General features: G+C 42.8%; 1 protein-coding gene across 1 annotated transcript; it reads left to right on the top strand.

Moving 5' to 3' along the window:
• The first annotated feature begins 1,674 nt into the window (after positions 1–1,674).
• Positions 1,675–7,038, top strand: LOC102703544. The gene is made up of 7 exons (XM_015843325.2): positions 1,675–2,140; positions 3,439–3,630; positions 3,752–4,024; positions 4,893–4,995; positions 5,424–5,542; positions 5,732–5,899; positions 6,007–7,038. The coding sequence occupies exons 1-7, from the start codon at positions 1,793–1,795 to the stop codon at positions 6,613–6,615; spliced, it is 1,812 nt and encodes a 603-aa protein (XP_015698811.2). The 5' UTR covers positions 1,675–1,792; the 3' UTR covers positions 6,616–7,038.
• Positions 7,039–13,741: the final 6,703 nt, after the last annotated feature.

The following is a 13,741-nucleotide window of genomic DNA, read 5'->3' as shown; positions in this document are numbered from 1 at the left end:
ATATGCTACTGTATGTAAGTTGTGATGTAATAGATGATGCACTACATATAAACAGTATCCTAGTACCATCTTAGGATGAAAGTTTACATCATTCAATGATTAAAGAAAAAAGGAGGGCAAAATTGTCCAGTCACATGAAAGAGTAAACAAATCTGAAAATAATTTGCAGTTCTAGGAGAACAAGCTATGAAACACTATAGGTCAGTCGAGAGGCTCGCAATATACTATCCTTACTTGGTGAAGACGGCAGTGGCCTATGGTAAACTCGATTTATTCATAATCAGTAGCTTAATACTAGTAGTACTCATAATAACATCAACAAAATCCATCAAGAAAGTCCAATCTTAAATTCTTAATACTATGAAAAAAAATAACTTGTGGCATCTGATAACGTAATTCAACTAACATAATTCAACTACGTAATTCAACTAACATGAGATAGGGTAAGCACCATGGTAACCGTGACAATTATGAAAATATAAATAAAATATATCAGAAATTTAAATTATTTTTAAATTTGGATGGAGTTATCACACATACGTTAAGGCGAATGCTGGTCGTGGGGCATAGCACACACCTGACACCTCCAACTCCAACATCATGGCAATTTCTTAAAAAAAATTTGGCAAAACAAGGCTACAATAAATCAGACAATATCTTGGTGATATATTTCCTCGTAGGTTTGCTGAAATTAAGTATAAGTGGAGTAACTTATTAACATTAAGAAAATAATTTATGATATAAAAGTACATGCAGAAAATAAATTGTGATAAAAAACATCAAAAATCTACTCTAAATTTAAATTTTGACTCACCAATGTAAAACATAAGTGAAAAGATAAAGAACTTTTTCTTCTATTATTTACCTACTAGAAGTATGATGGCAAAATATTTTCCTTATAAATCAATATTTAAATTTTTAACATTAAATTTGAAGTTGATTTTAGAGTTTTTTATCATAGTTTATTTTCAGTATTGAATTTTAGATTGATAAGAACATGTATATAAAAGTATTATTCACAAACTATTTTTCATGGAGGGGTGTTAACGAAGTGGACTCGGACGGATAGTTGTCATACCATATCCTAAACCATAATTTTTAAGCGGATGCGGATCTTTTCAGATACGGACGTGGATACGGATTGTTGCGGGTGTCGGAAATAGTGCGGAGTCAGCTCGGAAACGAATTATTATGATCAGATGTGATATATATGTGCAATCAATATATTATCATCCAATATTAGATGAAAAATACTTGGACTATTGATGAGTTTTTATTAAGTGTTTTATAGGCTAAAAAACACGATTATCTGTCAAAATGACTGTCGGATTATCCGGTAAGAAAATCGGATAATCCACATCCACCAGGTATTAACGTACCACATCTGTATCTGAATCCGACTCTACATCCGTTGGATAGTTGCAAACCCCTACCACATCATCAATTTAAGCGGATTCGAATCAGATACCGTTAACACCCCTATTTTCATATTTTCATGTGTAAATATACTGTTTGGCATTTTTTTAAAAAAAATAAAAAAATTGACCCATTTACCAATAGCAACAGTTGGTGGGCCTAACATGTAGGCAAAACCAGGGTTAAAATGGTCTTTTAGCCCCAGTCTCCCTCCAATTTAGCTGCCGCTGCTGCCCCTCAAACCGCTGCGCCCTCTCCTCGTCTTCAACGGCGACGATTTCCCTCCTCCACCTCCACACACGCTCAGCGAGCGCGCGCAAGGAGCCTAGAACAAGCCAGCTCGCCTCGCCTCGCCCTCGCGCTCGCGCTCCGGAGCATGGGCGCCAAGGGGGTGGCGACGGCGGCGGGCACGGCGGTGCTGGTGTACCTCGTGCTGTCGGGGCGGCTGTGCGGTGACGCCGCCGGCGGCGGCGAGGGGCAGACGATATCGTCCGCGGTGTCCGCGGCGGTGGAGGCGCGGAGGCGGAGGAAGGAGGCGGCGCGGGCGAGGCGGGAGCAGCGGAGGGAGGCGCGGGCGCGGCGGTGGCCCGAGCGCGCGCCGGGCGGGTGGGGGGAGGCCGCCGCCGTGGCCGCCCGCACCGTGCGGTACACCTACGGCGAGACGCTCGGCAAGTGGCCCCTCGGGGAGATCGCCTTCGGGATCAAGTACTACATGCGGCAGCAGGTGCGGCGTCGCCTCCCTCCTCCTCCCTCCTCCGCCGCCGCCGCCGCGTCGCCGAGCTGATTGATCACTACTAGCTGCCGCCGCCGGCCCGCCGCCGCCATGAAAGATTCAATCCTGGCGTGCTCTGTTCTTGCGCGAGATTTTTCATTTTCTTCTTTCTTTTCCTTCCTTTTTCTTTTCTCTCTTTTTTTTTTCAGAATTTGGGGTTAGTTGTAAGGAGGCGTAGAGGGGATTAATTAGTTGCGTCGGTTGGGGTTCTTCTTCTTCCCGGTCAAAGCTTGCCGCTTTTTCCTCATCCTGCTTGGATTTTGCTTGTATTTTGGATGAACCAAAAATGTCTCTCGTTTTTGGATTGGAGATAACAGAAAACGCCATCTCCATCTCCCGTCTTTGTTGCTTGCAAGAAAAGAAGTTGAATAGCAATATGCAACCACTCAGTGGATCGATTATTCCCACACAGCTATTTCTGTCTCTCTCTCTCTCTCTCTCTTTTTTCCTGGAATTTGGAATTTACAGTGTGGTGAAATTCAATAAAAAAGCAGAGGGAAAACAGTCTCTTTTTGTGGGTGAAATAATTTAGCTTGGTATTCAAACATAGTGGTAGAGTCATGCACCCACATAAAGTCATGAATAGTAGAATGAAGCCGAATAATAGTATTTATGTACAAGCTGTGTGATAAGAAGCATCCATGTAAATAAATTAGCAAACTGTCTTTATTGATTCATGACGATATGTGTTGGTGATCTTAACATTTGTATACATAATACATTTGTGGTTGCAATGCTACCGTCCATTCCATTACTTGGAAGTTACCAGCCTTCACTTAAATTTGTGGCCAATCTTTTCATCTTTTCATTTTTGTGTATGTTTATAAGAAAAATTTTGAATTTTTAACCTTAAATTTGAAGTTGATTTTGGGATTTACCCATCATAGTTTATTTTTTGGCCTTAGCTTTTATATCGCTAAAAACACGTAGATAAAAGTTTTATTAACAAATTATTTTTCGTTTGCAATATGCCGTTTGTAATGAAAACAGCAACTTACTCTCTCTCTCAAAACAGGAAATTTACTCTAGTTACTTTAGGCTCAACAATGCATGAATGCAAAAGTCAAGATATAGTTAGGTATGAAATCTGATAACTAACTTTGGAAAAAGATGCTTGTTGCTTTAAGCTGCTCAAAGCATTCTACATTCAATAATTTTAATTTATTTAATTGTCTTGCCTCTTTGTTATCAGCTTTTATTGTTGGTGAAGTACATAGTATAGCATTGTCATGATCACTTTACTTTTTCAGGGCAATCTTCAGCATGAGTATGCTGGAAGCAATTCTCAACTATTGGAAGGGCCAGAGGTAAAGGAGGAGCTGATCTCACTACTAGGATATCTCAAGCTGTGCATGTATTTCTCAAAGAAGCCATACAAAGTGTTTATGGAGTTTGGTGAATATGACGAAAGCGATGTTCTTATAAAGAAATCTAAGGCGAGGGTGCGTAAGTATCAATCAACTCTGCATTGTTGAATACAAACGGAGTTGTTTTGTTAATTCTAGTTCAGATTACAAATCCGGACAACTTGGTTGAAACTTGAAATTATGTGCTATTGTGCAGCTTATGAAGCCTTCTTTCACAGTTGTCCGCGATAGAAGTGCCAAATGCTTTTTCCTTTTTATTCGGGGGGCTATCAGTGTTAAGGATCGGCTGACTGCAGCAACTGGAGCAGAGGTTCCATTTCATCATGTTGTGGCACAAGATGGATGTGTCTCCAAGTTGGTGCTGGGACATGCACATTGTGGAATGGTAGTGGCAGCTCGTTGGATTGCAAAGCAGGCCATTCCTTGCCTAAGTGAAGCCATTGCGCAATTCCCAGAATATGGAGTGAAGGTAATTTATTTGCTGGGATTTTCAGTAACAAACTTCCGGACACAAAAAACCAGTGGTAGTTGTCAACAAATGGACCATAACTTTGTGATGCAGAATATATATTCTCTTCCTCTCATTTGGACAGAGATATGCCATGAAACTACAGTCAATCCCTGATCTTCTACGCTGATCTTGAAACATAGCTCATGGTGGATATATGCCTATCCAAGTTACACCAAAATTTTCCAAAACATGTGCAAGAAAGCAAGTGGAAGGCCAACTTGGAGTTTTAACCAAACGAAACAGAACATTGTTCCTTAGCTTGAAGTCAAAGTGAGAAAGACTTTTAAGTAATCTTACTGCTAAGAATCTTTTATGGATTTCCTAGGATTCTCTAGTGCTGAGAAAGACAGTTAACAAGCGAGTATAATTAGTCTGAAAGTAATCTGGAAGCTGCCTAGTAGACTACCACCAGGGGACAAAGTGGAAACAGCACTTAGAAGCCCAACTTAGATTAATGACTACGAATTTTGTTTTGCAAACTAGTAGAACCGTTATAGTTTATTTTTCTTACTGGCTTACATCTGAATATTTATTCAATACCTAAGGGACCATTTTAATTTATTAGATAAAGGTTGCATGTTTATACTAACCACATCTGTGAAATTGACACTAAATAACAACTGTGGTTTTAGTTTCATCCTACTTGGACTCTATATCATTATGTCCTGCAAAGACCAACTATCTAGTCTTTTTTAGCAATATCAGATAGCATGATATTGTTGGTAATCAAGTTTTATCGCAGTACATGATGCTGAATGCCTGTGAGCTACACTTGACCATTTTTGTTTGCTTACTCAAATCACTTTCTTTTTTTTTGTTATTTTAGATCATTGGCCATTCAATGGGTGCTGGTATCGCAGCGATATTGACATACATTCTACGTGAGAATGAGAAGTTATCATCATCCACATGTATTGCGTTTGGACCAGGTATGCATTATGAAACACAAGGAACTAGTTTACAATTGATCACCGAACTTTGGAATCACATTCATAACATATGAATATATCTTTCATTAAAACACTGTATTAACAGATTACACCAATATAGTCGCATGGGCATTTGCAAGCGTACAATTTATTATTAGAAAAGTGTCTGGCTTTAATAGTTTAGCAATGACCAAAGAATCCAAAAAAAGAAACAAAAGTTTCACATAAATGCTTGAAGAATCCCTTGATTAAATGTTCAATTGATCACAATCACATTTTAGGATAACTACAGCCCACTTGAACACGTTAGCCTATAATATCTACATCTAAATCTGTAGAAAAACTTCACTGTTCTTTTGATTCTGCAAAGCTATGATCATACATGGTGAGAAACATTAATGCTTTCCTATCCTACCATTTCTGTTCAGCTGCTTGCATGACATGGGACTTGGCTGAATCGGGTAAAGACTTCATCACGACCATTGTCAACAGAAATGACCTAGTGCCATCTTTTGGCAAAGTATCTGCTGCCAAGCTCCGTACAGAGGTACGTCTCAGCTACCTGAATTCATGACACGGCATCTAGCATGATGCTTAAAGTGGGAACTATGAACAATATTGCATACTTGATACCAGGATTCACAGTTGTTTGGAAGAAAGAAATTCTTTCCTGCAAACAGTTTTTGCCTGCTAAAAGATGTCATCACATATTTATCATTGCGGTCATTGATGACAGGTCATGGCATCATCATGGGTACATGACCTTCGTGAACAAATTCAACAGACTAGATTCTTGGGATTTGTCAATCGCTCCGTGAGCTTCATCCGATCACACACGCCCTTCGTATCTGATCCAAGATCCAAGGTTGTAGATGTTGACATGCTGGTGCCTAACAACTCTGAGGTATGGCAAGTTGCAGCTAGACTGTTGCAAACACCAGTTAGTTCTTCGAAAAGATGACACTAACCATACTTACTCACCTATTGAGTTGATTCATGATGATCTGCCAGGCCGAGGTGAAGACTTCATCAAATTCAGATGCTGTGGTGAAGAAACGCCATGCACTGGCTTGCTGGTCATGTGTTGCTGCTGTACAGAAGCAGTCCACTGCGAAACATGGTACTCATGATATGACAAACCAAACTGATGTTGATGCCAAAGCTGAGAAAATCGACATCCAAGCAGCACAACTGGTCTCAATTTCCATGCAAGAACTTGACCTTCAAGAATCAGATAATGATGATGATGATACAGACAGAGGGGGGAAAGCACCGGCTACGAACGAGACAGACGAAGATCAAGCCATGGAGCTTCTAGAAACCTTGACCGAACCATCATCTTCAAGCCATTGTCAAGAGCCACGCCAGCTCTACCCTCCAGGAAGAATAATGCACATGGTTGGGTTGCCATGTTCAGAGCCAAACACAAGCGAGCAAGGTGGCCGGGAGGAGGCTGTTGCCCTGTATGAGACACCTCGACATCTTTACAGCAAGATTCGCTTGGCGAGATCGATGATAAGAGAACATTACATGCCCAAGTACATCAGGACAATGGAGCTGCTGATCGATAAGCTCAATCTCGCCCAGGACATCGACAGCGACCAACTGGGATCATTGTAGCATTGACTGGTGTACAGAATAATTGTTGTTGTACAGATTATGGAAAGAAGAAAAAAGGCAGCATGGGTTTTCAGATTGCTAGTGGCTGTACCATAGTTCTGGTTGTTTCATTGTTTGTGGTGGTAGCGTCCAAGATGAAGCTGTACAATTAATCCTGATAGACTCTGTTGTTGTTGTTGATTTGCTGTCATTTCCTTTTGACAGCCATCACCAGGAAGGGCTAAAGAGCTGAGCCTCGTGATGATTTCTGTAATCCAGAAGCCAATTTGTCTGTTTTTAGCTGTGAATATTAATCTCAAAGTGAGATAGGATAACCCGTCATCTCTCTCTGACATGCATATGCATATTAGCTTTCATTTTTTCTTTTAGAATGTACATTCAATTCAAATCTGGAGCCGTATCATATTTTCTTAATTATGTCATCTGCACCTCTGCTTCGGATTCATCATGTGAGTTACAGTTTACTTTTTGCGACTTCCTCTGCAGCAGCTTGTAGATGTCCTTGGGCAAAATTTCTGCACATCAGATTTAGATGCTGTTTGAGATAGATGAGGTCGCAAGATCATATGATTTCTGTGAGCTATTTGAGGGTATAAATGGATAACTTAATGAGTTCAAAGTTAAAAAATTTGCTCAAAAAAGAATCAGATGTGGAATTTCTTTTAAACATGCTATTAAGATGCTTGAGAAGTGTGCACGTCAAAATACAATCTCTCTCGTAAGAATGGAGAGGCCTTAGGCCTGCAAGTTACTTTGGACCGTGATATCTCGTAATTTAGGCCCAAAAGTACGTGTGGATTTGGCGCATCAATTAGCCCACAAAGTACGGGGCAAAATGCGTGCAAGTCAGCCTGGCCCATAAACAAGTACAGTTTCTCGTAAAATGAATCCTGCCAGAAATTGTGTGTTTGGGGGCCCAAAGATGCGCAGAATCTGGCCCATATACTAGCGTAAGTTCAGCCCAAAATAGGCTTAAATATGGCCCAAAGACGCGAATAAACAACTATGCCCGAATAAACAACTAGGCCCAAAACTAGGCTCAAAATTCGGCCTATCCGTATTATAAGCCCGGCCTGCAAGTGCTCATAATTCGGCCCAAAATGTGTATAATTGTGGCCCAAAAGTTGCGATACATTCAGCCCAAGGACGCACAAACATTCGGCCTGCTGTGTTGCACTGATTCGGCCCAGTATTGCGCGTAAATTTGGTCCAAAATTCCGCCCAAATCCGCTCCAACTGTGCGCATGATTTTCAGCCCATCTGTGCTTGTTGATGCGGCCCAAATGTGCGCCTAATTTTGGCCCGAACTGCGTGCGAATTGGGCCTGATTCAGCTTGCAAGTTTGTCTCAAAGTCGGCCTTCAATTCGGCCACATGGGCCAACACATATCGCATGTATCAGATTTTTGTTTAAGAATGTATATTCAATTCAAATCTAGAGTTGTATGAGATTTTCTTAATTACTACGTATGTCGTTTGCAATTGTGCTTCGGATTATACTTTCCAACGTGGTAATCCAGTCCTTATTCATCATGTGCGTTACAGTTAACGTTTGTGACTTCCTCTGCAGCGGCTTGAGATTTATCGTGTACTTGGGCAAAATAGATTTAGATGCTGTTTGAATAACTTAGAGGGTGATTGTTTGGGTGTTTCATAGAAAAAAAATCTAAACAGTATATTTAAAAATTAAAAAATAATTTATAAATAAAAATTTTATATACATGTTCTTAACTATATAAAAACCAAGACTATAAAATAAATTCGGTGAAAAAACCTCTAAATTAACTCTAAATTTAAGGTTAAAAGTTAAATTTTTGACATATAAGCATAAGCGAAAAGATGGGTGTTAACTATTAAAAAAATTAAAGTTTTGCTTAAAAAATCAGATGTGGAATTTCTTTTAAACTTACTATTAAGATGCTTGATAAGCTTGCATGTGAAAATACAAAATCTCTCGTGAGAACGGAGAGGCCATGGGCAAGTTAGTTCGGAGCGTGACAACTCGTAGTTTCGTCCCAAAGTACGTGTAGATTTGGCATGTAGTTGTAATTTCTGACCATAAATGCATCAATTTAACCCACAAAGTACGGGGCAAAATGCGTGCAAGTTAGGCCCATAACACGTACGGTTTCAGCCCAAAGATCGCAGTAATACGGCCAGCCTGCTTGTTTCTCGTGAACGGAATTCGGCCAGAAACTGTGCGTTTTGGGGGCCCAAAGATGCGCAAAAATCTAGCCCATATACTAGCATAAATTCAGCCCAAATAGGCTTAAATATGGCCCAAAGACGCGAATAAATTACGGCCAGCAAGTGTTTGTCAACAAGGCCCAAAAGTAGGCTCAAAATACGGCCTATCAGTACTTTTAAGCCCGACATGCAAGTGCTCGTAATTCGGCCCAAAATGTGCATAATAGTAGCCCAAAAGTTCCGACAAATTCAGCCCAAGGACGCACAAACATTCGGCCTGTTGTGTTATATTGATTCGGCCCGGTAGTGCGCATAAATTTGGTCCAAAATTGGGTCTCTCCGTACTGTAAGCCCGGCCAGCAAGCGCTCATAATTCGGCCCAAATTGGGCGTAAATGTCGCCCGAGAGTTCCGATACATTCAGCCCAAGGGCGTGCAAATATTCGGCCTGTTTTTCGTAAATTAAATTCGGCCAGAAACTAGATGGGCCTAAAATGCTTCGAAATTCGGCCTATCCGTACTGTAAGCCGGGCCTGCAGGTGCTTGTAATTCGGCCCAAATTTCGCATATTCTTGGCCGAGAGTTCCGATACATTCAGCCCAAGGACGCACAAACATTCGGCCCGTTCTGTTGCATTGATTCGGCCCGGTGGTGCGCTTGAATTTGGTCCAAAATACCGCGCAAATCGGGTCCAGCCCTGCGCATAATTTCAGCCCATCTGTGCGTGTTGATGCGGCCCAACTATGCGCCTAATTTCGGCCGGAACTGCGCGAATTGGGCCTGATTCAGCCTGCAAGTTTGTCCCAAAGTAGGCCTTAAATTCGGCCACATGGGCCAACACATATGGGACATGTATCAGTTTTTTTTTTCTTTAAGAATGTATATTCAATTCAAATCTGGAGCTGTATCATATTTTCTTCATTATGTCATCTGCAGTTCTGCTTCGGAATGTCCTTTCTAATGTGGTAATTCAGTCCTGATCATGTGAGTTACAATTCACGTTGTGACTTCCTCTGCAGCGGCTTGTAGATGTACCTGTGCAAAATCCACGTCGCTGTTACGTATGTTCCTCGAAATCTAGCTTCCACTAATGAGATAGGCTTGGCATAGATTTGAGGTTATTTGAGATAGATGAGATCGAAGGATCATATGATTTGAGGGTACAAATGAATTAACTTACAGGGTGATTATTTAGATTTTTTATAGAAAAACTAAACGGTGTATTTGTAAACTAAAAATAATTTGTGAATAAAAATTGTATATACATATTCTTTGCTATATAAAAGACAAGGGTAGAAAGTAAATTTCGGTACAAAAACCCTCAAAATTAACTCTAAATTAAGGTTGAAAATTAAATTTTGCTTATAAGCATAAGGGAAAAGATGAAGTGTTAACTAGTAAAAAAATATTTTTTTTTCTTAAAAATCAGATGTGGAATTTATTTTAAACTTACTATTAAGACACTTGAGAAGCGTGCATGTTAAAATACAAAATCTCTCATGAGAACGAGAGGCCTTAGGCTTGCAAGTTACTTTGGACCGTGGCAACTCGTTTTCACCCCAAAAGTACGTGTAGATTCGGCCTATACTCGTAATTTCCGACCATTCCGTACGTATCAATTTAGCCCACAAAGTACGGCCGGCCCATAAGCAAGTACAGTTTCAGCCCAAAGTTCGCAGTAATTCAGCCCAATTATGGCCTGCAAGTGCCTGTCAACTAGGCCAAAAAGGAATAAGTTTAACTACCATCCCTTAACTTTACATCGAGTCTGTGAGCCATCCCTAAACCGTAATATCAGAAATTTTCCACCATAAACTATATAAAACTATACAATTTATGTCCGGTAGCAGTATATATTTATGGTTTCGCTGATGTGGCATCCTAATCAGCAAAAATAATTTTAAAAAAATATGTGAAGCCCACGTGTCAGTCTCCCTCTTCATCTCTTTTCTTCCAAAAAGCCAGCGTCGGCATAGTTTGCGAGGGAGAGGAGGCCGATGAGTTTGGGTGGGAGGGGGTGGCGGTTGACGAGCCCGTCCGAGCTCGCTGCTGGAGTTCCGCGGTACGGGCCGACGAGGAGTGCATGGTCACCGTTGACTTCGTTAGGCTGTGTGTCACGCCTAGAAATTTACATCAAATTTCTGAACAATAGTATGTATTAAATCTCGGTGTAGGAATCAGCCCGAGTACACACTATGATAAATCAATACACAGTTCCACGACTTAAAAACAAATAAAAACAATTATCTATCGAAATGCAGCGGAAAAGGAAAACAAACTAAACCATCTAATCTTCAGCTTCAGCTGGCGATGACAGCTCCACACCACAGGCATTCTCGACGGCGGACTGAACCTCACTTCAACATTGGGAACAACCTTTTGACTGGAACTCTGACACTTGCTCTGGTGGGGAAAAAATTAAGCAAGACTGAGTACAAACCACCGTACTCAACAAGTAACACATAAGAGAGGAGAATAATGAATGCAATAGGGTATCAAGGATAGGCTAAGGTTAACTTGCACAAAACAACAGTAATTTAGTAAAACAGTAGATAAAATAGACTGAATAAAAAGTAAGTAAACATTTAAAATAAACATCCACTGTCCAACGTTACACCACGTTGCGACAGACCCAAACCACTGTCCAGCGTTACACCACACTACAACAGGGTTAACCCTCTACCCAACGTTAAACCACGTTGCGACAGACCCAAACCACTGTTCAATGTTACACCACATTGCGCACGGTCAAACCAGTTCCCAGATTAATCAGGTTATTAATGGTTCAACTAATCCCAGCGAATCTGTCAGTTCGCCCCATAACCGCGGGCACGGCTATTCGAATAGTTTTACTCTGCAGAGGTGTACAACTTTACCCACAAGACATGGCTCCCAAGCATGTTACCATGCCCCAACGTATCACCACGATACCTCAGTACGGAAACCATGATAAGACCTTTCACCTAACCCTCCCTAGACAATCACACCACACTTCAGGTTTCGCCCTCTCCTTTACACCAAGCCGGGCAGCCCCCTCTTGTGCCTAGGTGAATCCGGAAGCAGCATAGGACCATCGTTACACCACGATTTCCATCCATACTCCATCACGCCCACCATTGCTTGGGTACGTCGAATAGGGACAAGCTAGACTACAAGTCTCATCGTTGCCCACTCTGGCTTGTGGTTAGTACATGTAAGACTTTCAGGGTTTCCTGAGAACCGGTCCTTAATTGCTATGGGCACGACTCTCAAAACCATACACCCATAGCCCACCATAAGCAATATTTTAGTTATATTAATCCACATCGAAAAATTAACCATGATCACATCACAACCATTAAGGTTTATCAAGTCTAACAAATAATTAAATAAGAATTGGTGAGCTAGTTGAACTAAGCATGGCTAAGTATTGCCTAAGCCTATTTTTAGTCAAAATTAACCCTGGGATTACAATAATAAGTGGGAATCAATGGATATAAAGGTAAAAGCCCAATAGGTAAATAATGTAAATATATTTGAATACAATGCATGTTTGAATGTAAAAGCCGGGGATTTTATAATCATAGGTTCAATATGATCAAAGAAGGGTGTCACTTGCCTTGCTTAGATCCACGAGGAACTTCTACGACGACTTCGAGAACGAACGGCGCTGCGACGGGTTCAAAACCTACGACAAACAAGGCAAAACAAGCAAAAACAGACTATAAAACTACTAAAACAGAGAAAGAAACTATTTTTAATGGATTCTTGGCATTTTTCTGGATTTAATGAAACTGGAATGGACTAAAACGGAGACTAGATGAATTAGCTATGAATTTTAGAAGTTTAATTGTGTTTTTGAACTAAACAGAAAACCTTAATGAATTATTGTGCAATTAATTGGAGGAATGACGTCAGCGAGGAGAGAGTGCCGGCTGACAGTCCGAGCCCACTGGGCGGTGACTTAAGGGCATGTTGGTGCACCATGGACTAGGCCCACGAGTTGGCTCAAGGGGGAGAAGCGTTGCTGACAGGATGGGCCCACCGGGCAGTGACTCAAGGGAGGAGAGAGACACTGTCACTTGGGCCCAGGGGAGAGGGAAGACAAAAAGAGGAAAGCTGACAGGGGAGATAGAGAGACCGACAAATGGGGCCCATGGCTGGGTGAGAGAGGGAGATAGGAGACTGACGCGCGGGACCCGCGAGGAGAGGGGAGGCTGGCGTACGGGCCCGGCATGGCAGTGAGAGAGAACAGAGGAGAAGAGAGCGGGGTCTCGGCTCGGCCGATGGCGGCCAGCGGCGCCCGGCAACGGCGGCGGCGCACGGTCACAGCGGTAGCGGAGACGACAGCGCACGACGACAGCCGATGACGGCGCGACGTCGGCGACGGCGGGAATGGCGAGGCGCGGGGAGGCGATGGCGGCGTGAGGCGACCGAGACGGCAACGATGCGCGGTGGCAGAGGCGACCATGGGGAAAATGGGCGGCGGCCTGAAGCAGCGTCTATGGCGCGGGCGCGGCGGCGCGAGCCGAGGAGGGAGGAGAGAGGGAAGGGAGGTGGCAACAACGGCCGGGGAGAGAGATGCGGTGACCTCGGCCGAACGGTGGCAGAGCGGCGCGAGGGCGATGCGGCGGAGAGGAGAGAAGGGAGGGGGTGGTGGTGGTGGCAACCGGTGAGGCTTGCGCGCGCGGCGACGATCAAGGCAGCGCCAGTCGAGGGAGAGGAGAGGACGGGAAGGGAGGAAGTGACGACGGCGACGACGCGCATGCGCGATGGCCGACACAAAGGCGGCGCGGCGTGTGACCGGCGCGCGAGGGGGAGAAGAGGGATGGCGGCGAAGCGGCACCGGGGAAAGGAGACGCAAGCGCGCCGAGAGGAAGGAGAGGGGAGAGGGCGGCGATGGCCGGGGAGGGACGGCGGTGTCGTCGCGACGACGACGCGATGTCACGCGGCGCGGCGGCA

The sequence above is a fragment of the Oryza brachyantha genome, chromosome 12 (genome assembly GCF_000231095.2).
Source record: "Oryza brachyantha chromosome 12, ObraRS2, whole genome shotgun sequence".
NCBI lineage: Eukaryota > Viridiplantae > Streptophyta > Magnoliopsida > Poales > Poaceae > Oryza > Oryza brachyantha.
The sequence above is the reverse complement of the archived record's forward strand: the minus strand, read 5'-3'. Positions and strand labels throughout refer to the sequence as shown.